Genomic DNA, 26,940 nt, shown 5'->3' on the forward strand with positions numbered 1-26,940 from the left:
TTCTGCAGCAGCCCTGCCACTACACTCGCGGGGCTACCTTTGAACCTGTGGAGTAGCCCCAACAGTCCTTACCATCATATTGGCCCATGTTTTTGCTCCTAAGTTTGCCATTTGGTCCATTCGCTGGGATTGCCAGAAAGCAGTTGTGATGGATCCCCAAGACCTCATTCAGATGGCAAAGTCCATCGCTTTTGGTTGGATACAGCAGCATACAACCAGGGGCTATGAATGTATCCCTTCCCCCCCACGACAACCCAGTGCCTGACTTGGGAAACCAGACATAAAAGCTGTTCAGTCCATACTGACCCCTGCCAGTTATGTGGACCAGCAGACAGAAGCACCCTTCATGTCTGAACTCTGTGGATAGAGCTGTCTAGGCCTGCCCTCTGTCCCTCAACATGAGGTTGCTGTCCCTCCCAGGTAAAATACAGCAGCATGGGGGAAAGTGGTGATAGAAAGCATATAGCCCTGCCACTTGGCTCATTAATTTTTCTTACTTCAGAGGTCTTCACATACATTCATGCCAGTTTAGTTTTGGGCAATCTGTCACTGAATGGCATATGAACCTCAAGGTGGGAGAAAGAAAGGAATCAATGTGCATTTGCTTTCCAGCTTTTTGGTTCCCTGTCGCATCTGATTGATGAGCTCCACTGTCACCAGCCAGGCTGTTACGGGTTCTTTTTCTGCTCTTGGAAGTCATCATTTATTTGGTAGGGTAGTGGCTGGGGGGTGGTGGTGGTAAAGTCAGAATTGGAGCAGGAGTTCATTTGCTGAGCTGCTAGCCAGTCATCATCTTGGCTCCTTCCCCCAACCTCAAGGTATATAAATCTGATTTGGAACTGTAAATACATATCTCCTGCAAGAGGGTTCTATAGGAACTATTGATTATCAATTACATCTTTGAACTGAATGTCTCTGGTTAGTACTTGGATCGGGATCGGAGAAGGAGGGTTTGCACAGAAAGTTAATCCCTTCTTAAAGGGGTACCAATATCCCCACCATTAGTATTTCAATATTGAAGACTTTCACCTTTTACTTTTTAAAAAGATTATGGTGATTTTGTGCAAACACATCAGATAAACATTATATCATTTCTAATAAATTCTTTTTTGCATGAGATCGTTTCTGAACTTGTACAACCTCAAAGACTTCATGATCCTGTCTCAAGTGTGCACAGATATTGGGCTCATTTTCACAATCATATGGGGGTGGGCTGGAGGGAAGGCATGCTCCTACTTCATGCCTCCCAGATAACCAGAGCCTCCTTTGGACTCTGCAGCTTGCGTGCCCACACAAACGCCACAGCAGCGTTCTCCATTGCTGAAACCAGGAGCTGGGGCCTCCACATATCTCACAATGCATTGCAGGAGCAGCAGAAAGGCAGCCATCATTACAGCAACAGCTCTCCTCTCCCTGGCCCCTCTTTCAAAAAAACTCTATGATAAACATGGCTGCTTGCAGCCCAGGAAAAGATGAAATTGTCGGATGCACAGATGACCAAAACAAAAAGGTAAGACAGCCCTTTTCTTGTCCAACCTCACCTTTAACCTGGGTAGCACATGTGGGCTACCCAGGTTCCGAACAGCTGGGTCAGGAGGCCTCCCGGCTCCCAAGATGATGACATTTGGAGTACTGGCTACATTTGAAGCACTGAGTACAGTTCTGGTCACTGTATCTTAAGAAAGACATTGTAGAACTGGAAAAGGTGCAGAAGAGGGCAACCAAGATGATCAGCGGCCTGGAGCACCTTCCTTATGAGGCAAGGCAACAACATTTGGGGCTTTTTAGTTTGGAAAAGAGGTGACTGCGGGGAGATATGATAGTGGTGTATAAACATGTATGGAGCAGAGTGAGTGGACAGAGAGAAAATTTTCCTCCCTTTCTCACAACACTGGAATCAGGGGTCATCCCATGAAACTGAAGGCCAGGAAATTAAAGACCGACAAAAGGAAGTACTTTTTCACACAGTGCATAATTAATCTATGGAATTCTCTAACTTGGCAAAGAGGCACCTTTTAATGTGGTGATTCTCTTTACTTAGCAGGGGAAGAGTAACTGGCCCTATCCACCCCCAGGACAATAGCTCCAGTGACTGTTGCTGGCATCTATATTATGTTTCTTTTAGATTGTGAGCCCTTTGGGGACAGGAATCCATCTTATTTATTTATTATTTCTCTGTGTAAACTGCCCTGAGCCATTTTTGGAAGGGCGGTATAGAAATTGAATTAAGAAGAAGAAGAAGAAGGAGGAGGAGGAGGAGGGGGAGGAGGAGGAGGAGGAGGTAATTGGTGCCCTAGGTGCAAGAAGGAGGAGGACAGAGGCGTAACTAGGGAAAACGGCGCCCGGGGCAAGCATTGAAATGGCGCCCCCCCGCGCCCCCAACATACTACATTATTCTTAGGTTTTTCCTCACAAGCGCCCCCCGCCGCCGCCAAGCCAGGCCACTGACTGGCTGCCAGGCGCCAGCAAAGCAATGGGGGGGTGCGGGCAGCGCGGAAGGGACCGCTTGTGGGGGAGGGGGCGCCGACGCGCTCCCTTGACTGCTGCAGTGCTGCTGCACTGAGCAGGAAACATTTGTATTAACAAAAAAATTTTTTAAAAAAATTTGTCATGGCGGCGCCCCCCATGTGACCAAAAAAGATGGCGCCCGGGGCACGTGCCCCCCCTGCCCCCCCCTATAGTTACGCCTCTGGAGGAGGAGGAGGTAATTGGCATCCTAGGTGCAATTCCAAAACAACTTGAAGAGCACCTCAGCATCATAGGGGCCACAGAAATCACCATCAGCCAATTACAAAAAGCAACTTTACTGGGAACAGCCTATATTCTGCAGCGATATCTATAATAATAACAGCAACAACATTGACAATAAATTTCAGCCATCCCAGGTCCTTGGGAAGGACTCGATGTCTGGATAAAACAAACCAGTCAATAACACCTGTCTGACTGTGTTAATAATAATAAATATGACAAGATTAGCACAACATGCTCAATCTCAGCATATCCCAAGACCAGAAGCAGAGCATATGCATATTCCCAGGGCTCTGGTCTCTCTGCCGAACCTCAGTTTTGATGCTATATGTGAATCTGCTCATAATGTGCAGCTTTACCCTCTGACAAGCCTCAGAAATGCTTGTATGCATTTCTGAATTTCCAACTGATAATGTTTGTTATTGTTTGTTTTGCTATTGTATTTCACTTTTTTAAAAAGACTGCAAGCTCATTTTTATTGCAATTAGCAGGAAAAGAGGGATAAAAATGCTTTACCATCAAGTAAAAAACAAAAGAGCAAGGAATAGCTTTAGGAATAACTTTGTGTACCTGGGCCACAGACGGAGGATGGAGCCTGCGGTATGGAGATGCTGATTGGCATACCATGAGTAAATCTGGATAAAATCAATGGAATTAAAGAGTATAATAATCTACCCTGTAGAGGCTCATGCAGGGGTTCCCCTTGCCATGCTTGTTCGGATTTAACAGCAAGGCATAATCAGGCCTAAGTGAACCAGTCTGAGTGCAAAGAAAATGAGCCTCCTTCCCACATGCCTACTTCATCCACTTCATAAGAGTCAAGGGGGCTCTTGGAGCAAATGCAACACGCTTGCCCTTTCAGACTAATATTGTCAGTCTTTTCAATTTGCAGAATGGTGGTTAAAGGAACCTAGTGCATAGTAGGTGAGCATATGTGCCCATGCTAACTGGGCAAGGGGGGACCTTTAAAAGTGGTGGCTGTCTAGCATTTAACAGGACAAGAGCAGCTGTCCTATTCAGTCCAGCACAATCTCTCTCCAGCAGTTGTTGCTGGTGTCTGCTTTGTGGCTTATTTGTTTGTTTGTTTATTAAATTTATATCCCGCCCAAACATACGTCTCTGGGCAGCTAACAATTAAAACATATATAAAAATTAAAACAATGCAACATATAACACATATATAAAAGTTAAAACAATACAATAAACTCGTTTGGTGGCTACACAGAGACGGGCCTTCTCGGCTGCTGCCCCGAGATTGTGGAATGCGCTCCCTGCTGAGATACGATCCTCCCCATCACTCGCAATTTTCAGAAAACACCTGAAAACACACCTCTTCAACCAGGCTTTTCCAGCTTTTTAAAACTTGTTTTTAAATAGTTCTGATTATTTAATTGTTGTTTTATGATGTTTTTAATTGTTAATTATTGTTTTATGTTTTATAATTTTTGTTTTAATGATTGATTTTAATGGTGTTTTAATGTAAACCACCCTGAGCCTTTTGGAAGGGCGGTATAAAAGTAATAATAATAATAATAATAATAATAATAATAATAATAATAATAATAAATATTTTAAAAACCATAAAATTCACAAACAGTATTTTTTAAAATTAAAAACCAGAGAAGGCTTGGGTAAAAAAACGGTTTTCAAATGCTTTTTAAAAAAATAGCCAGAGATGGGGGCGATCGTAACTCAGCAGGGAGCGCATTCCACAATCTCAGGGCAGCAGCCGAGAAGGCTCATCTCTGTGTGACCACCAAACGAGTTGGCAGTAACTGGAGACAGACCTCCTCAGATGACCTCAATGGGAGGTGGGGTTTGTAGCGAAGAAGACACTCTCTTAAATACCCAGGACCTAAGCCATTTAGGGCTTTAAAAGTTATAACTAGCACTTTGTATTTTGTCCCGAAACCTATCAGCAGCCAGTGTAACTCCATCAGCAAAGGAGTAACATGGTCTCTCCAAGATGACCTGGAGACCAACCTGGCTGCCGCCTTCTGAACCAACTGAAGTTTCCGGACTACATACAAAGGCAGCCTCATGTAAAGCGTATTACATAAGTCAAGTCTGGAGGTTACCAACAAATGTACCACTGTTTTGAGGTCACTGATCTCGAGAAACGGACGCAGCTGGCGTATCAGCCGAAGCTGATAGAAAGCACCCCTGGCCACCGCCTCAACCTGAGAAACTAAGGAGAGGTGTGGATTCAGGAGTACTCCCAGACTGCGGACCTGTTCCTTTTGGGGAAGTGTGACCCCATCCAGAACAGGTAGATCAAAATCTTTTAAAAAGAGAGATCACGAGTCCTTTGTGGATAGTGAACCATTTTCTCATACTTTTTGCTATGTAAAACGCTTCAAAGTTTGTTGTTGAAAAAGGTGTATAAACACATCTTTATATATAATTCTCAGGCATACCCGTGGCTAATCCCATGCATGGCAGCTCTTGCGAGAGTTTGGAGAGCTGCCAGATAGCCATGGGATGGGTGGGAGGAAGAAAATGGTGGCTGAAGAAAACGGCCAGAAAGCAGCGGTGGGGCGGGCAGGAGGGAGAAGAAGCCGGCACCTGGCTGGTTAGAAAGCGGTGGGGCACGGACGGGAGAAGAAGCCGGTGCCCGGCTGGACAAAAGGCAGTGGGGGATGGCAGAGGGAGGGGAGAAGTTGGCCGAGCAACCAGAAATCTGGGGGGAGGGGCAGGAGAAGCCAGCACCCGGCTGGCCAGAAAGTGGAGGGGGCAGGTGGGGGGGGGGGAGAAAGAAAAAGGTGGCAGTGGGCAGGCCGGTTCTACGCCCATCCCAACTAGTTGTTGTTGTTGTTAACATCATCATCATTTGATCATCCCCCCCCCACACACACACACAAGTAAGTCCCTGGTTTAACTGGCATTTGAACCTAGGCTCCTATATCTATGCCCAAACTTTATCCAGTGCACAATATTTAGAGGTGCTTTGTAGGCTCTACATCTGCACAGGAAAAACATGGCTACGTCTTTATTTATGCATAAGAATAGGAGCTGGAACTTAAAGCAAAAGAATTTCTAACTGGACAATTCTTCACAACTGAAGGGAGGTAGTGGGAGGCTTCAGATACTGTGTGGAACCTTGGTAGCAGCTGAGCTCTGTGAAAGCTCCTTCAGCCCGGGAAACACAGGCTCACCGCTCCCAATCCTGCACGAGTGCCTACTTCCTTTCTCAGTTAGCTTATGCCAAAGTCATGGCATCTGAAACCACCGATCTCAACATACACTATGAGTTCAAGTAAGGTTCTGGATTCAGGTTTTCTGAAATCGTATTTTAAAATATGCCAAGACTGGTGGGTTCAGACATTTTGACCAATCTGGGCATATTCTAACTAAGAAAGGAAGCAGGTACTCACATGAGGATGGGAGCAGGGAGTCCACGCTTCTGAGGCTGAAGGAGGTCAAGCAGAGCTTGACTGCTCCCTATACACAATGTCTGAAGCTGCACAGCGGATTCTCCACCACTAATACTTTTTGTAGGAAAAAGGGTTCGCTTTCAAATAAAAAGTTCGGTACAGTACAGTACAAGCCACCTAATGGCGCAGTGAGGAAGTAACTTGCCTAGGGAGCAAGAGGTTGTTGGTTCGAATCCCCACTGGTATGTTTCCCAATCAATGGGAAACACCTATATTGGGCAGCAGAAATATGGGAAAATGCTGAAAGGCATCATCTCATACTGCACGGGAGATGACAAAGGTAAACCACTCCTGCATTCTACCAAAGAAAACCACAGGGCTCTGTGGTCGCCAGGAGTCGACACCAACTTGACGGCACAACTTTACCTTTACAGTACAGTTAGGGGATTTTATATTATCTGGAAAAAACAATCCAGACTTAAATAGTCTGTAGAAGAACAGACTAATGGAGCAGTTAGCTTGGTTCCTTCCAAGTATACCTGTGTACTCCATTGCATGTTGCTATCAAATCTGAAATATCACATAACTTTCTGCCAAATGGCAAAACTATGGAAATATTACCATATTCTGGGCTTATCAGGAGCTTTATGTATTGCAACAAAGCAGCTGGTAAAAAACTCATTCTGTACATAGTATCACAGAAAAATCTCCACTGGAAAGCAGAACCTGTTCCTAACCTTACAGAGAGTGCTCTCTCTCCCATAGAGGCAGAGGTTAATAAATCCTGATCATAGCCCACAAGCATTAGAATGACCGATAGAATGAATGTGACGCATAAGATTTGAATGCAACTTTAAAAACTGTCAACCACACAGACATAGTCCATTTCTGATTATAACATTTGACTCCAAAAGCTGAATCTTTGAGTGGCAGCTGTTGTTTCTGTGTAGCTTCCATGTCTGGCAATAGTCGGGTCTCAATAATGGCAAGATTCAGTTCTTTGCACCAAAATCTGAGTGTCAGTATGTGCACGTATGTGCGCGTGCACAAGTACCCATACTCACAACTGATTACCCCAACCAAATTCTCAGTTTTCAATTCTCAAACATGTCAGATCTGGGTTTAGTTTTGTGGAAATGCCATGCCTACTGAAATAAGAACGCACAGCAGCCTCTGCCTCCAAACCAAGGAACCCAACCTGTTACGATGGCCACCTTATTTGCACTGCCCCCCTCCTGGTTGCCATACCTTGAATTGTCCGTTTGAAGAAGGCTTTGCATGCTTCACAGGAGGCCACTCCATAGTGATATCCAGATGCAATGTCCCCACACACTAGACAGAGCCTCTTGGGGATGGCGTTGAGCATGTACTCGCACTTGGTGGGCGAGTCTTCCATGATGGCACTGGCACAGTCATCATATCTCTTGCGGCAGGGCCCGCCACCAATCCCTGCACTGCTGAACATGGGTGGTGAGTCCAGGCCATTGGGGTGGCCACCCATAGTCATGCCATAACCACCGCTTGCATCAGAAGACCCACTTGGACTGTGGTGGCTGATGGCATCAATGCCAGAGGATGGGCTGGATGGCTCGGTCTTGATGAACGATCCACAACTGGAGGTCAGGTGCCGCTCATCTGTGGACATTCTCCCTAGCAGCCTGTGGGCAGGAAGCACAAAATCCCATTAAGTGACAGAAAGACACACACAGGTGGAATAGGACCTCTTGCAGTTTTTGAAATGATGCATTGAAGGCTAATTTGTGAAATATCTATTCATTCATGCAGACATCCATAGCTAGCACATTCCAGATTTACCCAAATTTAGACGACCCTGAATTTATGACATTCCTATTTAAAACATGGCTTAAACATGTGCTATTTACCTAGAAGGAAAAGGAGAGGAGAGCTGGTCTTGTAGTAGCAAGCATGACTTGTCCCTTTAGCTAAGCAGGCTCCACCCTGGTTGCATATGAATGGGAGACTTGATGTGTGAGCACTGTGAGATATTCCCCTTAGGGGATGGAGCCGCTCTGGGAAGAGCAGAAGGTTCGAAGTTCCCTCCCTGGCATCTCCAGGATAGGGCTAAAAGAAATCCCTGCCTGCAACCTTGGAGAAGCCGCTTTCAGTCTGTGTAGACAATACTGAACTAGATGGACCTATGGTCTGACTCAGTATATGGCAGCTTCCTATGTTCCAAAAAGAATCCTGAATTTAAGATGACCCTCAAATTTCTTAACATCAAAGAACTTGGAAAAAACCTAGTCTTTGATTCAGGTAAATACAATGAGGAGCCTAGCCCGCTTTTTGCTGATCGTCTGCTACCACGGGAGCTGCACAGCTCCTGGCAGCAAACCCTCTTAATTCCCCCTCCCCTTAGCTGAGGTTAGCTGAGCGAGCGCTCCGCTAACCCCGTCTTTTTGATTGTGTGTTGCCACGGGGGCCATGTGGGGGACTTCTGGGGGCCACATGGCCTCTGATCCCCACAGCCCCCACCAGCTCCATGATGGAGCCAGCAGTTGTGTGGGCGGCCGACCCGGCTGCCCAGGGCTGCTTTCCTGCTCGTCTGCAGGGAGAGTGGGCTAGGCCCGCTCTCCCCGAAAACCCCTTCCCGGCGAGTCTCACTAATCATGAGACTTGCCTCTATATATCAAATCTACGCAGGGGCAGCTCATAAATGAGACAAGGCTAGGCAATGGCTTCAGGTGGTGCCTGTGGGCATCGCCTCATCTACCTTGTTGTTCCCTGTCAGCCCCAGTTTATAAGCAGGCATCAGGGCCCTAAATTGTCTCACTTATTTCCATGGTGCTTAGACATGACTAACTTGGGCTGGATCCTGCCTAGGAGAGGAGAAAGTTTGCAAAATGGCTGGGGAAAATGTTTAACTTTAGAACACAATAAGCCACCTAATGGTACAGCAGGGAAGTAACTTGCCTAGGAAGCAAGAGGTTGCTGGTTCAAATCCCCACTGGTATGTTTCCCAGACTATGGGCCTTCTTCGTTATGTGCCCCACCGCCCACTGAGGTCACTTGAGGAGGTCCGTCTCCAGTTACCACCAGCTTGTCTGGTGGCCATACAGAGAGAGGCCTTCTCGATTGCTTCCCCAAGATTGTGGAATGCGCTCGCTGCTGAGATGTGATCCTCCCCATCTCTGACTATTTTTAAAAAACGTTTGAAGACCCATCTCTTCACGCAAGCTTTTTCAGCTTTTTAAATTTGTAGGTTTTAATTTTATACTGCGTTTAAATTGTTAAACTGTTTTAACCTTTTATATTTGTTTTAATTGTTTTTATGTCATTGTTAACCGCCCAGAGACAAAAGTTTGGGCGGTATATAAGTTAAATAAATAAATAAATAAATAAATAAATAAAGAAAGAAAGAAAGAAAGAAAGAAAGAAAGAAAGAAAGAAAGCAAGCACCTATATCGGGCAGAAGCGAAATAGGAAGATGCTGAAAGGCATCATCTCATACTGCATGGGAGATGGCAATCACCTGTATTCTGCCAAAGAAAACCACATGGCTCTGTGGTCGCCAGGAGTCAACACCAACTCAATAGCACAACTTTACCTTTAGAACACAATGCTTCATGCTGAGGCTGTTTTACTTGAAGAAAATTTCAAACTATGATAAGCATGACTTCCCAAGTGTCTGCGCAGTCTGCACATTATTTCCTTCAGGATTCAAAGCGCCTCTACCTCAGGAAGAATATACTGGGTGCCACTCACTCCTCTCCTCCCAGCTAACTTTGGACAGGTAAGACAGCTATCTGCTATCCTAGTTTCACAAGCATTAACACTTATGCAAGCAGGCCAAGAACACAAGAGATCACGTAACCTTGAGCATCTGCTCAGCTATGCAACCTTCTTGGGTGTATGCATCTTTGCAGTGTAAGTCTAGATGTCAGCCAGTGTATAAGTATTCTTAATGATAATAATGATAAACATTCACATTCTATGAAATCCAAGACAAAATAACAAAATCTGCTGCTACCTTAAATAAGGGCAATGTGTTCCTGTAAGTCCTATGATACATCCACAAAGGGATGACATTTTGCTTGGCTCTGGTTACTTTATTCAGAATATGAAAGAGGAGAGATTTGATCTAATTCTCCTGTGAACTGGCATGGGAAGCTCTGTTACTATTTCTGGGCCCATGTAACAGGCTTAGAAGTTCTAAACACTGCATTCTTTTCATCTTTTTCTACCATAGGTCATTTCCTATAATCCCTTTAGCATCTTCATTGCCCTTCTCTGGATTCTCTCCAAATTGTCTATGTTCTCTGGATTCTCTCCAAATTGTCTAGTGAGGTGCCCAGATAAAAATGCAGAACCTGAAACACAGCTGGACAAAGAGAAGCTCCGTCCTGAGCAGGAAGCCTCAGCCTGAATGGTTAGTTGTACAGTGAAACATGCCATTTGCTCTATAAACCATGGATCACATTGCAGATTTGTATCACTTGCCCTCCGAATTTTCTCAGCATAGTTTATTAACCACTTTGCAGCTAACTTTGCTAACTGCAGGGGAAAGACACCTTTTAAAGTAGTGGCTCTTTTAGCAAGGGGGTAGCATCTATTCTAGAACAGGTCAGCACTGCATCCCTTCTAGTTGCTGTCTCCCGTGTGTGTGTTTTTCTTTTGAAGACTGTGAGCCCCTTTGTGACAGGGATCTATTTTCTTATTCTTTTTCTCTTTTTCTCATTACTTTTTGCTTTGTGAAACCACTTTTTGTTTAATAAGGGTGGTGGTGGTAGTAATAGTAGTAGTAGCAGTAGTAGTAGTAGTAGTAGTAGTAGTATGCTGTAGACATTCATTTCTGCAATTCTTCCAGCTTCTTTCCAACTACTAGGCATGATTTAAAGAACTGCATGCAGAGATTCCACGTATTCTATATATTTAAAACATTTGTATACCATTTTTCAGTCAAAAAATAATAATTATCACAAAGCAGAGGTTTACACAGAAGAGTAATGAAGAATCAGAAAAAGGTTCCCTGTTCCAAAAGGACTTCCAGTCCTTAAAAGAAAAAGAAAAAAGGTACAAGAGAGGTAATAGCAATAACCATGGAAAATACACTGTTGTTGGGATTAATACAGATAGTGGCCTTCCCTACTAATGATAAAAGAACCACCACTTGAAAAATACCTCTTCTGAGAAGCCCAACACCGCCCCGCCTCACTTTCATAGTGCAACCAACAAGCTGAAAATGAAAACACATGTTACATCCTGTCATCCAGGTAGTTTGCAAAGATTTTTTTTTTTTTAACAACACTGATTCCTACAAGTTCATTTTATCTTGCACTCCATTGTTCACCTCTTTTGCTTCTCATAGTATGGTCTGCAAGCTCATCACCTACGATCCATTTCAGCGGATTTGCATCCAAATCCAGCTGATCTAATTTCCCTAACAAGGTTTGCATAGCTCCATGTTGAATATGTGAGTAAACTCCACGAAATAGTCTATCCGCTGTGTTCCCTTCAGTACTAATTATCTAATTGCATAAAGACGACCTATTGTCTGCTATACACTCTTTTTTATAAGGTCATTGATTTCGATTCTTCATGATGCTGTTAGTCTCAATTTGCCGATGCCAGATTCACCTTCAGAAACTCCCACTGATTTTGCCTAGGAATAATCTGAACTGAAGACACCACAATTTGGCCCTTTTAAACCGGTGAGAATTTATTCAGCAAAGAGAGCTACACCTTTTCCACATCTACTTCCATATAATTGAACTAATTTACATATCATTTTGATGAACATAACAGATGTCAAAATACAGTTGATAGCCAAGTTCTATAATCTTATTCAGAAATGGCTTCTGCCCAGTGGGGAAAAATTAGGCCCAGTTCTTCTGTTGCTATATGGACTCAGAAATCAAGACATCTGAAAAGAACAAATCTGAGTGTCTTTTATTTACTGTATTTATTAGCCAATTAATTAATTTTTATATCTATCTATCTATCTATGGTCTATTTGGGGACCTTTCGTTGAAAAGCAATATTTAAATATTCATCATGTTCGTACTGTATTGTTTCTGTTCCATCAACATTTTTGAAGCCTTTGTGGGTTCAAGCCTGTGTAGCATAGCGGTTTCATCTGGACCAAACAACTTCCTAAGTATGGGGCTATTCACACGACCATGTGGGTGGGCAGTTGGGTGGGGAAGGCAGAGTTATACTTACCTTCCTGCCAAATGATTGATGGTTGCTTCTTTGATGCGCTAGCTGAGCGCCCACTCAACCCATGCTGCCAAGGTCAAATGAGTCCCAAATGAGTCCTGGCCTTCGGATAACCCACAAGGCACCCCCGTCAGACGGGTGTTCTAGGCGTCTGTCTCTGTGTCTTCTCGGGCTCCATGGAGCCCAAGGAGACACACAATCCTGGCAGCTGGGTTAAGGGAGTGCTTGCTCCCTTAACCTTGGCTATGTGCTGCACTTGGGAGCAGGGTTAGACTGGGCTGGAGCACTAGGGTCCACATGGATCCCGGCGCTCCACACGAGCAGCCTAGCCTGGGCTAGGCTACTTATGAGAACAACCTCTGTGTGTCACAATTGAATATATTGCCAATTCCTGTGGAATGGGTTCATATTTTCTTCCTAGATCTTCAAAACCGTAGAACTCATGCTGTGAATTAATCAGTATGAGGCAGATAAAAAACACTCCTTCTGACCCATTGTTTCCATAAGATCACATGCCCAGCTATCCTACATCTTAATTTCCTCAGAGAGTCAAATCCTGGTGCTCAAATGGCTCAAATTCAGGGCATCTTTTAATTTCTTCCACATTAACTTCAATGCCTTCCAAATGGCTAATCCCAAGGATGAACCATGAGTAGTTCTGAATATCTCCCAGCTTCCTGGTAGTGAATTGTTCCAGTGAGCCCAGTTTGGCAATTAATTCAGTTCCTCAGATCACCCTCTAGCCCACTGTGCTATTTATGCCATATGAGAATGAAGAACCTATAAGGAGCTGAAACCTCTTTCCTCCTGAGTTGCATTCTGGCTAATCCTAATTCAGGCCATTTATTTCTCCCTTCCACTAAGAAATTTCCTAAACATCTGCAGCTGTACAATAATGTTTGGTATACTAAAGGCAACTATTTTAAAATGTATATCAGATGGGGGAGTAGGCTCATTTTGGTTTCTATTCCATTAATATTTCTGAATTATTTTCATGTTCTGATTTCTTATGCACACATCTGATGAACTGGGATCAAGCTACAAAAGTTTATATTAGAATGAATTTGTTACTCTTCAAAGTGCCATAAAACTACTTGTTGTTTATGCTAGAACGGACTAACCCAGCCACACCTCTGAAAGAATTCCTTATGCATCTCATCAACCACAAGAACTAGAAACTAGTTTTTTAAAGGAATTCCAGCATACTCTTTGACAAGGATACCACAAACTGCACAGATGCACCTCAGCAGTGGCATGTCACCAATGGAGCAGATGTTTTTCATCACCTGCTTTAAAAAGATGCCACACAATTCTGGCCTATGAATGAAATATACCTCTTTCCACTTGGGATTGAAAATCTAATACCTGGAGATCTTCTTCTTCAGGTATTTAGCTATATCTTCACATAGAATAAAGCAAATACTTGTTTGCTGTCTCAGAGGGCAGGACTAGATCTAATGGACTTAAGCAGGATAGATTTGGGCTTAAAGTTAGGAGAAATGTCTTAATGGTAAGAATAGTTCAGCAAGGGAGCGAATTACCTGAGATAGGTGGGTTCTTCCTCACTGGAAGCTTTTCAGTCAGAGGCTTGGCAGGCACCTGTTAGGGATGCTCTGGCACTGGATTTTCTGTTCTGAGCAAGGGATTGGACTAAATGGCCTACAAAGTTCCCTCCAACTCTTTAATTCTATTTCCCTTTAGTAATTTTCATCATAATGAGGTCATTCTCACTAGAGATTTGCAAACTGATTCGAGTTGAATCAATTCAAGCTCAAATCTGGCCATTTCAAATGATTTGAACTAGAATAAAATTGCCCTTAGAATAAAGGGCCTGATTCAAGTTCAAATCGAATCAACCTTGATTCAAGCTTGAATTGATTCGAGTGATTTGAGTAGCATTTTTTCTCCATGTTTTCCCCTTGCTGATTTTTTTTTTCCTGGCAGTGGCTTCCGATTGGCTTGAGATCTCCTTGCTCCTTGTTTGGCTTGTTATCATACAATGTAATACAAAGTTGTAAACCGCCCAGAGACGTAAGTTTTAGCCGGTATAAAAATATGTTAAATAAATAAATAAATACAAATCAAGTGTTGTCATGGGCAACTGTGCCCTCATTGGCTGGGGGGAGGCAGGAGGGAGACAAAGGAGGGATTTTCATAATATATTTAAGGGAATTGCCTGGAGGCAGAGACATTTTGTGACTCAGGAGAGGAGAAGGGTCAGAGATAGACTGCAGTAGCTCAGCACTGGTGGTGGCCTGTGGTTTATCTGTGTGTTTTTCCCCTTTCCTGGCAAACCCAACCGCTTATTTTATTTATTTGTTTGTTTGTTTGTTCGTTTGTTCATTCATTCATTGATTCATTCATTCTTCTTGCTTGTAGTCAGCCCCCAGTGGCTTTAATAACAGGGGTGCTGTGCTGATTTTTTCTTTTTCTTTTGCAGCCCCAAACTGCACCTATGCTGCTGCTGGGTGCCATGGCACCTCATTTTTTTGTTTTTGTATGCTGGTGTGTAGACTTCTTTCTGTTGCTCAACCTGCCAGGCTCTCTCTGTTTCTCTTTGTGGGAGGGGGGGTTGCTTTGATTTTGGGGGTGGGTGGCTGCCTGACTGTTGCCCACCTGCCCTCCCCACAGCTGTTGAGTCCTGGTGTCTGCTCAGCCCAAGAGTGCCTCCGAGAACAACACCTGGCAGACTCCAGCCGAAGGCGCCAGAAGCCCCCAGCCAAAGAGCAGCACCCACCCCTGCCTTGGTCAGCTTATAGAACTTAACGGTTCTTTAAATAGGGCCTAGTTTGGGGAAGGGAAAGATTAAGTACTACTAGAAATGTACAGGTGAAACTCAGAAAATTAGAATATCGTGCAAAAGTCCATTAATTTCAGTAATGCAAATTAAAAGGTGAAACTGATATATGAGACAGACGCATTACATGCAAAGCGAGATAAGTCAAGCCTTAATTTGTTATAATTGTGATGATCATGGCGTACAGCTCATGAAAACCCCAAATCCACAATCTCAGAAAATTAGAATATTACATGGAACCAAGAAGACAAGGATTGAAGAACAGAACAGTATCGGACCTCTGAAAAGTATAAGCATGCATATGTATTCAGTACTTGGTTTGGGCCCCTTTTGAAGCAATTACTGCCTCAATGCGGCGTGGCATGGATGCTATCAGCCTGTGGCACTGATGAGGTATTAAGGAAGATCAGGATGCTTCAATAGCGGCCTTCAGCTCTTCTGCATTGTTTGGTCTCATGTCTCTCATCCTTCTCTTGGCAATGCCCCATAGATTCTCTATGGGGTCAGGTCAGGCGAGTTTGCTGGCCAATCAAGCACAGTACACTGTATACTTTTCAGAGGTCTGATATTGTTCTCTTCTTCAATCCTTGTCTTATTGGTTCCATGTAATATTCTAATTTTCTGAGATTGTGGATTTGGGGTTTTCATGAGCTGTACGCCATGATCATCACAATTATAACAAATTAAAGCTTGACTTATCTCGCTTTGCATGTAATGCGTCTGTCTCATATATCAGTTTCACCTTTTAATCTGCATTACTGAAATTAATGGACTTTTGCACGATATTCTAATTTTCCGAGTTTCACCTGTAAGTTTTAGCTTTCTGTGTATGCACCACAGTGCTGTAGATAACACTGTCTGTGGCACACACAGAATAAATAGACCACCTCTGACCCCACACCACTTTTTAAAATGCATGCCTTAAAGGTGCTTCTCCTCCCCCTGCCTCCACATCAGAGTTAGGGCTTCAATTTTTTAAAACCCAAGATGTCTGGGCGGGTGTGAGGCAGAGCCAAGAACAGATTGCCAGGCAGAGGGAGGGGTGTTGTTGCTGGTCATCATGGGTGACAGTGAGAGGGTCCTACTCCCCAAGTCATCCCCACTGCTGCAGTGGCATGCAGGCTCATCTATCGGGAAGAGCCTGGTCCTGCAGCAGAGCTGCCTGTAGTAGAATTGAGAGTGGGGTCCTCCACTGACTGGCACCTCCTCCTCCGCTGCCATGGGAAGAGCTTCTTCCCATGACAGTGGAGGAGGAGGTGTCATTGGCTGCTAGTCCAGCCAGATTGCTCTCTCCATCCTCCACCCCAGTTCCTGTTGGCAGTACAACCCCCCCTCCCGCCCCATATCTGAGACTGAGGAGGAGCAGGAAGTACTTCCAATTCCTAGACCTTCTCAACCCCAGACCAAAGGTAGTGATGGTGATAGCCGCCAGAACAAACAAGCAACTCCAGTTCCACCACCACAGAAATGGTCCCAGTTCAAGAGCAGCTTAATGTGGAACCACTTTGAGCTCTGCCCTGATGACCCACAGAATGCTGCCTGCATCCACTGTGGGGCATAGGTCAGCAGGTGTTAGGACCCTAAGCATCTTACGATAATGGGGATGCAGCAGCACCTGCAACAGCATCACCCATAAATCCCTGGTCCTGCTGGCAGCAATAGGACTGCTGTATCCTCAAGTAGCAGAAAGGCACCTGCTCCTGCTCCAAAGCAGGAGAAGTTGCCTGTTCAATGGGTGCAGTCGGTGGGCAAGCGGCAGTTACCCAGAACCTCGTCTCATCACCTGGGCCACTGGGGAGATGATCGCTTTGGACAACCAGCCATTCCAGGTGGTGGAGAATTCCGGCTTCCACTAGCTGCTCTGACTGCTTGACCCTGATTACAAGATCCCCCTTATGCACCACCTTCAGCAGGCGAGTGGTGCCCTCCCTGTACTGGGCGAACAGGGAGGCCGTGTCAGGGCTGCTGCATGCAGCAGCACCTGACACCAGCATGCACTTCACTGCAGAACTGTCGGCCAGCTGCAGTGGGAGGCATGCTACTTTCCTGTTCCTCATGGTGCACTGGTGGGGGCAGGAGAGTGAGGGGACATCTGCTGGTGGTGGTGTGGCCAGCTCCTCCCATGCAGAAAAGCACAGGTAGGCTGTGCTGCTTGTGCAGGTGCTGGACACTGACCACACAGCAGAGGCGTTGTTGGGGGCCATGAATTGCCAGGTGGAGAAATGGCTGTCCGGGCAGCCAAACCTTCACCAAGGGTTCATGGTCACCAACAATGCTGCCAACATCACTAGGGCAGCCAAGCAGGATCATTTTTTGTCCATCCGTTGTGTGGCACATACTCTAAACCTGGCCGTGCGGAATGCGCTTGGCCCTTCTGGGGCTGAAGCCAGGCAAGACATCACTGCTGCAGGCGCTGGGTGCCATCCTGCTCTTGCCACAGCTGCTCTTGTGGAGAGGTGTGGCAAGATACCAAGTTTTTAATGTTTAAATGAGTTTAATTGTTTAATTGATTTGGTTTTGTTTTTAACTGTTAAATTAATTTGAATTGTTTTTATTTGTTGTCAACCACCCTGAGCCATTTTTGGAGGGGTGGTATAGAAATCAAATAAATAAAATACAATAAAAGATAGCAGCTTTCTTCCATCAGAGCAAAAAGGGCAGGCGTATGTTCAAGGAGAGGCAGCTTGAGCTGGGCCTACCTGAACATCTAATCCCTCAGGATGTTACGACCTGGTGGAATTCCACCTTTCTCTTGCTCCAGTGCCTGCAGGATCAAGAGCTGCCCATCCACGCACTGGCAAGTAGGCGTGGCTTGGAAATGTGCAACCTATCCGACCAGGAATGGGCATTCATTTCTGAGGTCGTCTTAGCACTCGAGCCGTTCTTTGTTGCCATGAGAAGATGATGAGTGAGCTCCAGCCACACTGACCACTGAGAGATTAACTGCTTTGTCAGGTTGGCTGAGGACTGGAGAGGTGGATTGGCTCAGGACACCCTTGGGTGCCTCAGCAGTGCATGTGTCGTCCTGCCTATGTGACCCAAGGATGAAGGGCAAAGCCATCACCCCTGACAAGCTGCCCAGGTGGAGGGACTCCCTGGTTACAGAGGTTAAGCAAACCAAGGAGAGGAGGCAGGGGAGAAACCGGGATGGGGGTGCTGCAGTGCCTACTGCTAGTGTGTTTTCCACCTCTAGCAGCAGCATCACCACCACTTCCTGGTCTAGCAGCATGGTGCAAGTGAGCCAGCGGTTCCACCTCTGTGTTCCACTGGGTGGTTCGCAGAGGGCTTCCTTGGCACCTTGCCAAGGGTAGGGGAAGAGCCCACCAAGCCCTGCAACAGTGCTGAGCCGTGTGTTCTGCAATATCTGTAGGAGCAGGTGGCAGGCCAGGAGACGGAACCAATCTAGTTTTGGACAATGAGTCGCCAAATCTGGCTGGAGTTGGCAGTGGTTCTCAGACAGTTCCTCTCATGCCCACAAACCAGCATCCAGAGCAAGAAGGTTCTGTCCATGACTGGGGATGTGGTGACATCCCATTGCACATGCATGGATGCGGAATTGGTGGAACGGCTGGTCTTCCTGAAGGCCAACTTCCACCTCATGGGATTTAAAATCAGAGGATATTTCATGAGATAGAATGAAGAGTGCTACTTGGTTTGAAGTATGAAAAGCAGAGTGTTCCTCAGCAATCTCCAGTCCATCCTTGATCATACTTCTGTCTCAAAGCCCTTGAGATAGTCTGTTGTTTCAACAGACTGTTAGCAACAACAGACCACATGACAGTGACACAAGCAAGAAAACCAGACCCAGCAACAAACCCACATGTCAACTCTGACCCCATATCCATTCAGACATTATTTCCACAGGGCCAAACAACATCAGCCAAACCATCAGGAACTCATTCACCTGAGTATCCTCCAGTATGATATATGCTACCACCTGCCAACAGTAGCCTTCTGCTGTTTACCTCCTAGGACGGAGTTCCCAACCTGTGGTCCTCCAGATGTTGCTGAACTACAACTCCCATCATCCCAAGCTAGGGTTGTGCATGGAACTGGCGACTGCCAGTTCAAAGGGGAGGGTGTAGCTTTCAGGACTGGGGAGGGTGCTCTTACAGACACCCCTGCACATTTCCCCCACCAGTGCTGTGTGCAAAATCGGTCCCCTGGGGCAGCAGCATACCTCCTTGCCATCCCAGTGCATCATGGACCAGAAGTGGCCAGAAGTGCCTGGTGCACGTGCACATGTTGCGATCTACAGATGCGAGTGTGACATGTGCATGCACATTGTGACACGCACATGCGCACTGGGCACTTCCGGCCACTTCCAGTCCGCAACACACCAGGGCAGCAAGGAGGTATGCTGCCACTTCGTGGGATCGATTTTGCACACAGCGATGGTGGGGGAAACACGGCACGGGGGGCGGGGGCGGGGAGAGCACCCACCCCAGTCCTTAAAGCTATCCCCACTTCGAACTAGCAGAACCGCCAGACTTTTGAAACTGTTCAGAAGTCCATAAAAGGGCCTCCGAACCGGTTCCATGCACATCCCTATCCCCAGCCACAATAAATTGTGGCAGGGGGTGATGAGAGTTGTAGTCCAACAACATCTGGAGCACCACAGGTTAGGAACCCCTGTCCGAGGACAAACAAGTCAGTGTCTGTGCAAAAGAATAAACAGACAGATAATCTGACATAAACGACGACAACATTCAGAAACCAGAGGGAGAACATTACAACCTCTCAGGATACTCTGCTGCTGACTTGAAAGTCCCCATACTTCAACAAAGGGACTTCAAGAAAAGGCTTGAAGTCAAGACTTTTTGACAAGCATAAACCTGTTGAATTACAATGTTTCAGGAGGTTCTATTCTATCTGTTTGGCCCTGAACAAAGACAGTGGTTTTCTATCTCACTACTTATGATAAGCAACTTAGTTCAGCCAAGAAGACTTAAAAACAGCAATTACTGCTGATGGAAATGATCACAATCTCATACATGTAAGCTTTATGTAAGAATAGTCACCTATTGTACTCTTCACATTTCATAGCTGTTTGGACCTGTCATTCACAAGTCTGGATCCACCCATTTAGGCCCCAATAAGAAACCTCTCATTTCTATCTCACAACACGCACCAGTTAATTTTGCATAGCTAGGAAAACTGCTTAATGCACTATTACTGCTGTTGAGAATTGTCACTGTGCTTATATACCTAAATTTAAGATAGATAGATAGATAGATAGATAGATAGATAGATAGATAGATGAGATCTCAGACTGTACTTCCTACATTCCATAGACCTTTGACCTGTTTACATTTTTTCTCTTTCTCTTTCCTTGTCCCCATGTATGTATGTAAATATTTACGTGTGTGCTTATCTTATATGCATTTGAGTTGCACATAGATTTGTCACAAACTGTACCACCTCTTGCATTTCAAAGCCATTTGACTCCACTGTTCACAATCTGTCTCTCTGCCAACTGAAACAACATATCACACATTTGATAACATGGGTTCTAGTTCATGAAAGTTTAAGCTAAAATAAAATGTGTTAATAGTAATGTCTGACATCCTGATGAATAAGGTGCATGTGCAGCATAGAAAGCATGAGTGCAGATGCTGCGTTCCAGACCCAGGGACATATTTTTGGGTAGCATGCAGCACTTCAAAGGTAGGTGAGACCGGCGAAAATCACCCCCACTGCTTGTTCACCTGCACTGCTGCACTGTAAAATTTATTAATTTATTAACTTATTTATTTATCTATTTATTTACATTTCTATACCGCCCAAAACACAAGCTCTCTGGGCAGTTTACAAAACAATAAAAACAGCCAATAAAGATTAAAACATTTCAACAATTAAATTAAAAAGTTAAAACTTTTAAAACACAATTAACACAGTATCTAATTAAAAGCCTAGGTGAACAAATGCATCTTGACTGCCCTTTTAAAAGTTGTAAGAGATGGGGAGGCTCTTATTTCAGCAGGAAGTGTGTTCCAAAGCCTCAGTGCAGCAATGGAGAAGGCCCATCCCTGAGTAGCCACCAGACGAAAATGCAGCACCTGCATATGTATATGCATATATGAAAATGCTGAAAATGCAGAAAATGCAGCACCTGCATATGTGTTCTTCCTTTGCTGCATGTACATTTAATACGTCAGGATTCTGGCCAATTGGTATAGCACTGTCAAGCATTCCAGATGAATTTAACTTGTTCTAATCCTTACAACAAACTGTAAGGCAAATATTATTATCCCCATATTGCAGCTTGGGTTGAGTGACTTGCCTAAGGCTAGCTAATGAGTTAATGGTAGAGGGAAGACTGGAACCAGGGAAATCCTAGCTCAGTCTCTGAGCCATGATGCTATTCCAGTTCTCAGATTCTTTGTTGTTTCAGCTAAAAATATTCCAAAACCATTATTTAATGTGTTTATATCCTACCCATTTCCATAGAGCTCAAGGCAGAGTGCATATTCAGAAATATACAATTAAATCTTTAAAACCCAGCAAAATATATATTAACATAGGTTACAAACTGAACAGATATAAAGCAAGTGAGAAATGCCAGAAATAGCTGGGCACTGCAGCAATTCAGAAAGTATTTACTGGTAGAATTAATCTGATTAACCCTCTATCTTCATGTTTGGTATTTTCTCAATCTCAGTGCAGGGAAATAAAGCATACACCTGCATGGCAAAATAAACACCCACACCATTTGAAAAGATGGTGCGTGCCTGTCTGTACATATTTTCCCCTATACAAAGATTGTCTCTGTGTAGGAAAATTGTCATCTGTGATGAGCCCACTTGGAAGGTTTATGCACTTAGACTATGCTAACCCAAGTGATGAGATCTTTGCTTCTGATGACCATGCAAACTGGCATGTCAATCAAAAGTGTCATTTGAAAGACTTACACTGAAATGGAACGTAAAATCCATGCTATCCTTTTTGAGCTATAGAAGACTGAAATAAACATTTGTTTAACTCTCAGAATTTTAGTTTGGAGTAAATAAATAGTACCCTTTATTGCTATGTGGGGGGGGCACCCTGATGTATTCTAAGTGGTTCTTAAGGCCATAGATAGTATAGTCTGGAAGAAACTGTAATGGTCACTCCTGAGGCTAGAGAACTAATCCAAGGGGACCTTGAAAGATAAAGACAGGTAGGAAATGTTCAGTCCAGAAATGGCATATGAGCATAGTGAAATTTGGAGAAAGGAGCAATAAAGGAGGATGGCCAGCAAAATAAAAAGTCCTCGGAGGTCATTGCCGACCACCATTTTGTGAAGGAGAGACATTTTATGGTTCAATTGTAAACAAAAAAGCAACACTCCTCCCCAGCAATTTTTTGCCAAATTTCAGGGACATTTATACTTGTGGGGGACACCCTTGGACTCCTGACAGCCTGTAGAGGACTGGACTGGACTGGACTGGACTGGACAAGGAAAGGAAAGGAAAGGAAAGGAAAGGAAAGGAAAGGAGAAAGGAGAAAAGGAGAAAAGGAGAAAGGAAAATGAAAGGTTGTGTTGTCACGTTGGTGTTGACTCTTGCTGACCACACAGCCATGTGGTTTTCTTGGTAGAATACAGGAGGGGTTTACCATTGCCATCTCCCACGCAGTATGAGACGTTGCCTTTCAGCACCTTCCTATATTGCTGCTGCCCGATATAGGAGTTTCCCATATTCTAGGAAACACAACAGCAGGGATTCGAACCATCAGCCTCCTACTCTCTAGGCAGGTTGCTTCTCTGGTGCGCCAATAGGTGGCTCATATGCAGAGAACTGTAGGGCACTTTATTTGGCCCGTTCTCACATTTTGGGTGTGATTTAGGGGTGCGGGTTTTTTTAGTCTGGGAAACTAATCTCCTCATTTTCATAGACTCAATTACTCATTATCTGCAGTTTCATTACCTACGGTAATTTGTGGAAATGTAACCCCCATTGATGAGGTATTCCTGTATACCATGCTTGGGAGAACAGCACCTTGGACAGTTCCAACTGTATCATTCCCTGCAATCCATTAAAAATGTTATAACGTGAATAGGAAGTGTTAACTAGTTTGTGCTGCACTTTTTGTGGATACCTCTGTTTGCTTAAGAATCAATTAATTAAATTGATTATGCATTATTGGTGATATGAGCAATTGCTTAATTGCTTTGCAGTAAGCTTGCCTTCCTGTGGATCAATTAGCAAGACTTATTAAAGCCCAGGTTGTTAAAATTACTGTTTTCTTAAAAAAAAAAAAATGCCCTACTCGCAGAATTTATTGAATAAAAACAGACTAATGGAGAGTGCTTTGAGAAGAACATTTTTTTGCTTCCACAGCACCATCTTCTGACCGGCCAAAACATGAAAGAAAAACATAAGCCTCTTCTGGGCATTGTCCAGATTACACGCTGCCACGTGTCCTATGAGTGCCCCTCCATATTGCCAGTGTTTTGACATAGTACCCGCTGCGCGGTCAGCAGGGTGCAATCCATATTTCCAAAGCCTTGTTTTGAATTTTAATGATGCGTTATGGCCCTATAACGTGGTGATCGCATTGCAGGAAAGCAGCTGAATTTTTCCGTGGCAGGGAGGCTTGCAACGAAATTTATGCGTTGCAGCATGTTACAGTATAGACAGTTCTTCCCCCAACCATGCTTGCTTCCTCCACCCCCTCACCACAGGGAGAGAAACAGGCAGGGAGAAATCTCAACATCCCCCTCTTTCCTCCCCACAGATCCCAAACCCCACACCTCGCTCTTCCTCTGCTTGCTTCCAATATAACTTGAGCTTGTCAACACCAAAGGAGAGGGGAGTGCAGCTCAGCAGAGTTCTGAATCCAACCCTTTCTCATGCACTTTTTACTGAAGAGGAAGCACATTGAACTAAATCATTTACTTCTGAGCAATCTTATTTGCTTAGTACAAGGCAAGGGGGAGGAAGAGAAAATAACATTAGAACCAGGGGTCATCCCATGAAATTGATTGCCGGGAAATCTAGGACCAACAAATGGTAATTTTTTACACAACGCATAATCAACTTGTGGAATTCTCTGCCACAAGATGTGGTGACAGCCAAGAACCTGGATGGCTTTAAGAAGGGTTTGGATAACTTCATGGAGGAGAGGTCTGTCATCGACTACTAGTCGGAGGGCTGTGGGCCACCTCCAGCCTCAAAGGCAGGATGCCTCTGAGTACCAGTTGCAGGGGAGTAACAGCAGGAGAGAGGGCATACCCTCAAATTCTGCCTGTGGGCTTCCAGTGGCATCTGGTAGGTCACTGTGCAAAACAGGATGCTGGACTAGATGGGCTTCCTTGGGCCTGATCTAGCAGGGCTGTTCTTATGTAACAGTCACTTGCCTAAAAGGAATCTCATTGAACTGAACCATGTTTCATTTACTTCTGTGAAATCCCACAGCCATCACTGGAAGAGTGCTTGCCTCCCCTCTGCTGCCTCCTTCCTATTTATACACCAGTTCCTGTCTTTCCCCCTTCATGGCTCGCCACAGGATTCCCTTTCGCTCCCCCACAATAAACGGTTCCATTGTTTTGTCAGTCCAAAGGATCTCCTCACACACTCCACTCCCCCTCTTTTCTTTTTTTAACCCCCCCCCCCGTTTTCTTGCACAAAACTGGAATGATGCAAGACAAAGTTAGATTTTTGGTTTTGGAATGGTGCTTCCCCTGCTGGCAGATTTGCACAAGGCAGCCAAGAAGTTACAAAAAAAAAAAAAAAATCCACATCACCCCTGCCCCCTGCAACTCCATTGGCCCAAATGGAGCAGGAGGAGGGGCAGGTAAATGCGTTTCAAGGAGAATATGGACAGTCCTGCCTTGAAAAGACATTGCAATTGATGGAAAATATGAATGCCCCTAGCCTACAACAAAGTATTGAATAATGCTTTACTCTCGGTTTTAAAACATTGCAGTATTCTGTCACACTTTGCAATGCTTTACCGTTTGCAAACCTCATAGTCTGGAAAACGCCTAGGTGTTATGTAACCTGTATATAGTCACAATGCCAACAGATGCATGCTGGAAAGTGACCACCCCACTCCATACCGACACACTCACCCACTCTTCTTGGATACAGCATTTGTCTGCAGAGGCAAAACACTATACCTCCCCATGATGAAGGGAGCTGGATGTCTAATACAGTATTCTCAATCATGGGGAGGATCTATTTTCAGACAAATGATGTATCTGTGGCTGTGGGGTAAGGAGCATGTCAGCATGTAGTATGTGGCTTGCCAGCACAGAGTACATAGTTACATAAAGCCTACGTCTTGTCTTGATCCTTAGCTAATCTCTCCACATGCAGAATAAAGATAATTAATGAAGATATTTTATACCCTTAAATTGTCCCTTAAATGGATGAAGTCACTGATAAAAGAGTTTATTTAGTTTAACCAAAGGTCTTGCACAAGACTGTGAACCACCCAGGGACTGTATTGTGAACTGCCCAGGGACTTTTTGTATAGAGCGGTATACAAATGAACTAAATAAATAAAAATAAATAAATAATAAATACATAACTTCAGTGGAATATGTGGACCCCACTCCCACATCTGTCCTCTAGTTCTATCTCTTATACTGCTTTTAAATCTTCACTCAGCATCAAAAAATAGATTGATGGTGCAGGGTCTGCTGCAGTTTGAGAAAGACAAGTGTAATGCTTCTTTGGGCTTGGAAGCAGTTGTGCGGTTCTTTGGATCCAAGTCTTTGATTTCATTCTTTGCTTTATTTCAATTGCTCATTTCACAAAAACAAACAAGCATAAGCATTCTGAGTCACGCTTCTTTTCCACCTTAATGTCGATCTGAATCTACTTCTTATCTCTTTCACCCATTGCATGTGCCTGTTATTTTTCTGCACTCTCGTCCGTTCACTTTTTGGGTTCCCCTGGGCAATGGGACATTTATGACTGAAGCAAAGAAGGAGGGAGATCTAAATCGTAAACAATTGTATTGCCCAGTCAATCCAATAGCTCTCCAGCCTGAGAACCCGAAGCCTGTCTCGACACAGGGCTCCAGGGGGCAGTCTTGCTGGCAGCCTGAAGAGAACTGGGTTATATTAGGTCTATTGATGTGGAAGTTGGCAGAGACCCAGTTCTTCCAAATGAATCGAAGACATTGATTTTTTTTTTCCATGGAGGAGGTGATGAGGAGGCTCAATTCCAGGCTCTCCTGGGAGGGATGGGGAGTTGCAGAAACTTGGGTCCAGGCTTTTGAGCAAAACTATATTCAGCAGACTAAAAACCAAAAGACATTTTGTTCTTCTGATCCACCGTGTCTCTAGACGTCAACTACAGATCTTTAGCCCAGACCTGAATGCACTGAAAATTGGACCCAATACTTGCTTTAAAAAAATAAAAATAAATCAAGAAACCCTCCTGAACAAATCTGGATTTCCTACTTCTTATCATTCAGCCCAAACTCATCATCGTTTCCTCCTCATTTGTAAACATACAATGAACAGATAATTCACTTAAACAATGGAGAAGCAACATTATAAATTCCAACTATTTAGCGTCCTATTGATCTTTGCCCCCCAATACTTAGCTGGTATTTTCTATCATTTGCCAAGCATTAGTATCTGGTTTGATGACTGCCTTTTTATTTTATTTGAAATCATCCTAATCACCCACTCCCAGATCATAGAGATTAGTCAACATGCTGTTTTCACCTTTCCCAAACCAGGAAATAAACTCATCAGGTTGGAAGCCTTAATCACATTCTTCCTGGAATTGAGGGAATTCTCAAATTCAATAGCATGGAGTCAAAAAGTATGTGGGAGTGGGTGGGTGGGTGCTTTTCACAAAACACTCTTCTTTTTTATTGAGATTCTTAGGGTTGTTTTGAAAG

The 26,940-nt window shown here is 44.4% G+C and overlaps 1 protein-coding gene across 5 annotated transcripts in view; it reads right to left on the reverse strand.

The window, feature by feature from the left end:
• The window catches only part of ESRRB (estrogen related receptor beta), a 304,059-nt gene that overhangs the window by 66,394 nt on the left and 210,725 nt on the right, over positions 1 to 26,940 (reverse strand). For all 5 annotated transcript variants that reach the window (XM_053286429.1, XM_053286431.1, XM_053286428.1 and 2 more), the window contains one exon: positions 7,371 to 7,780. In XM_053286429.1, the coding sequence (XP_053142404.1) occupies positions 7,371 to 7,780 (410 nt within the window). The remainder of the gene's footprint in view (positions 1 to 7,370; positions 7,781 to 26,940) is intronic.

Source organism: Hemicordylus capensis, chromosome 1, assembly GCF_027244095.1.
Source record: "Hemicordylus capensis ecotype Gifberg chromosome 1, rHemCap1.1.pri, whole genome shotgun sequence".
Classification (NCBI taxonomy): Eukaryota; Metazoa; Chordata; class Lepidosauria; order Squamata; family Cordylidae; genus Hemicordylus; species Hemicordylus capensis.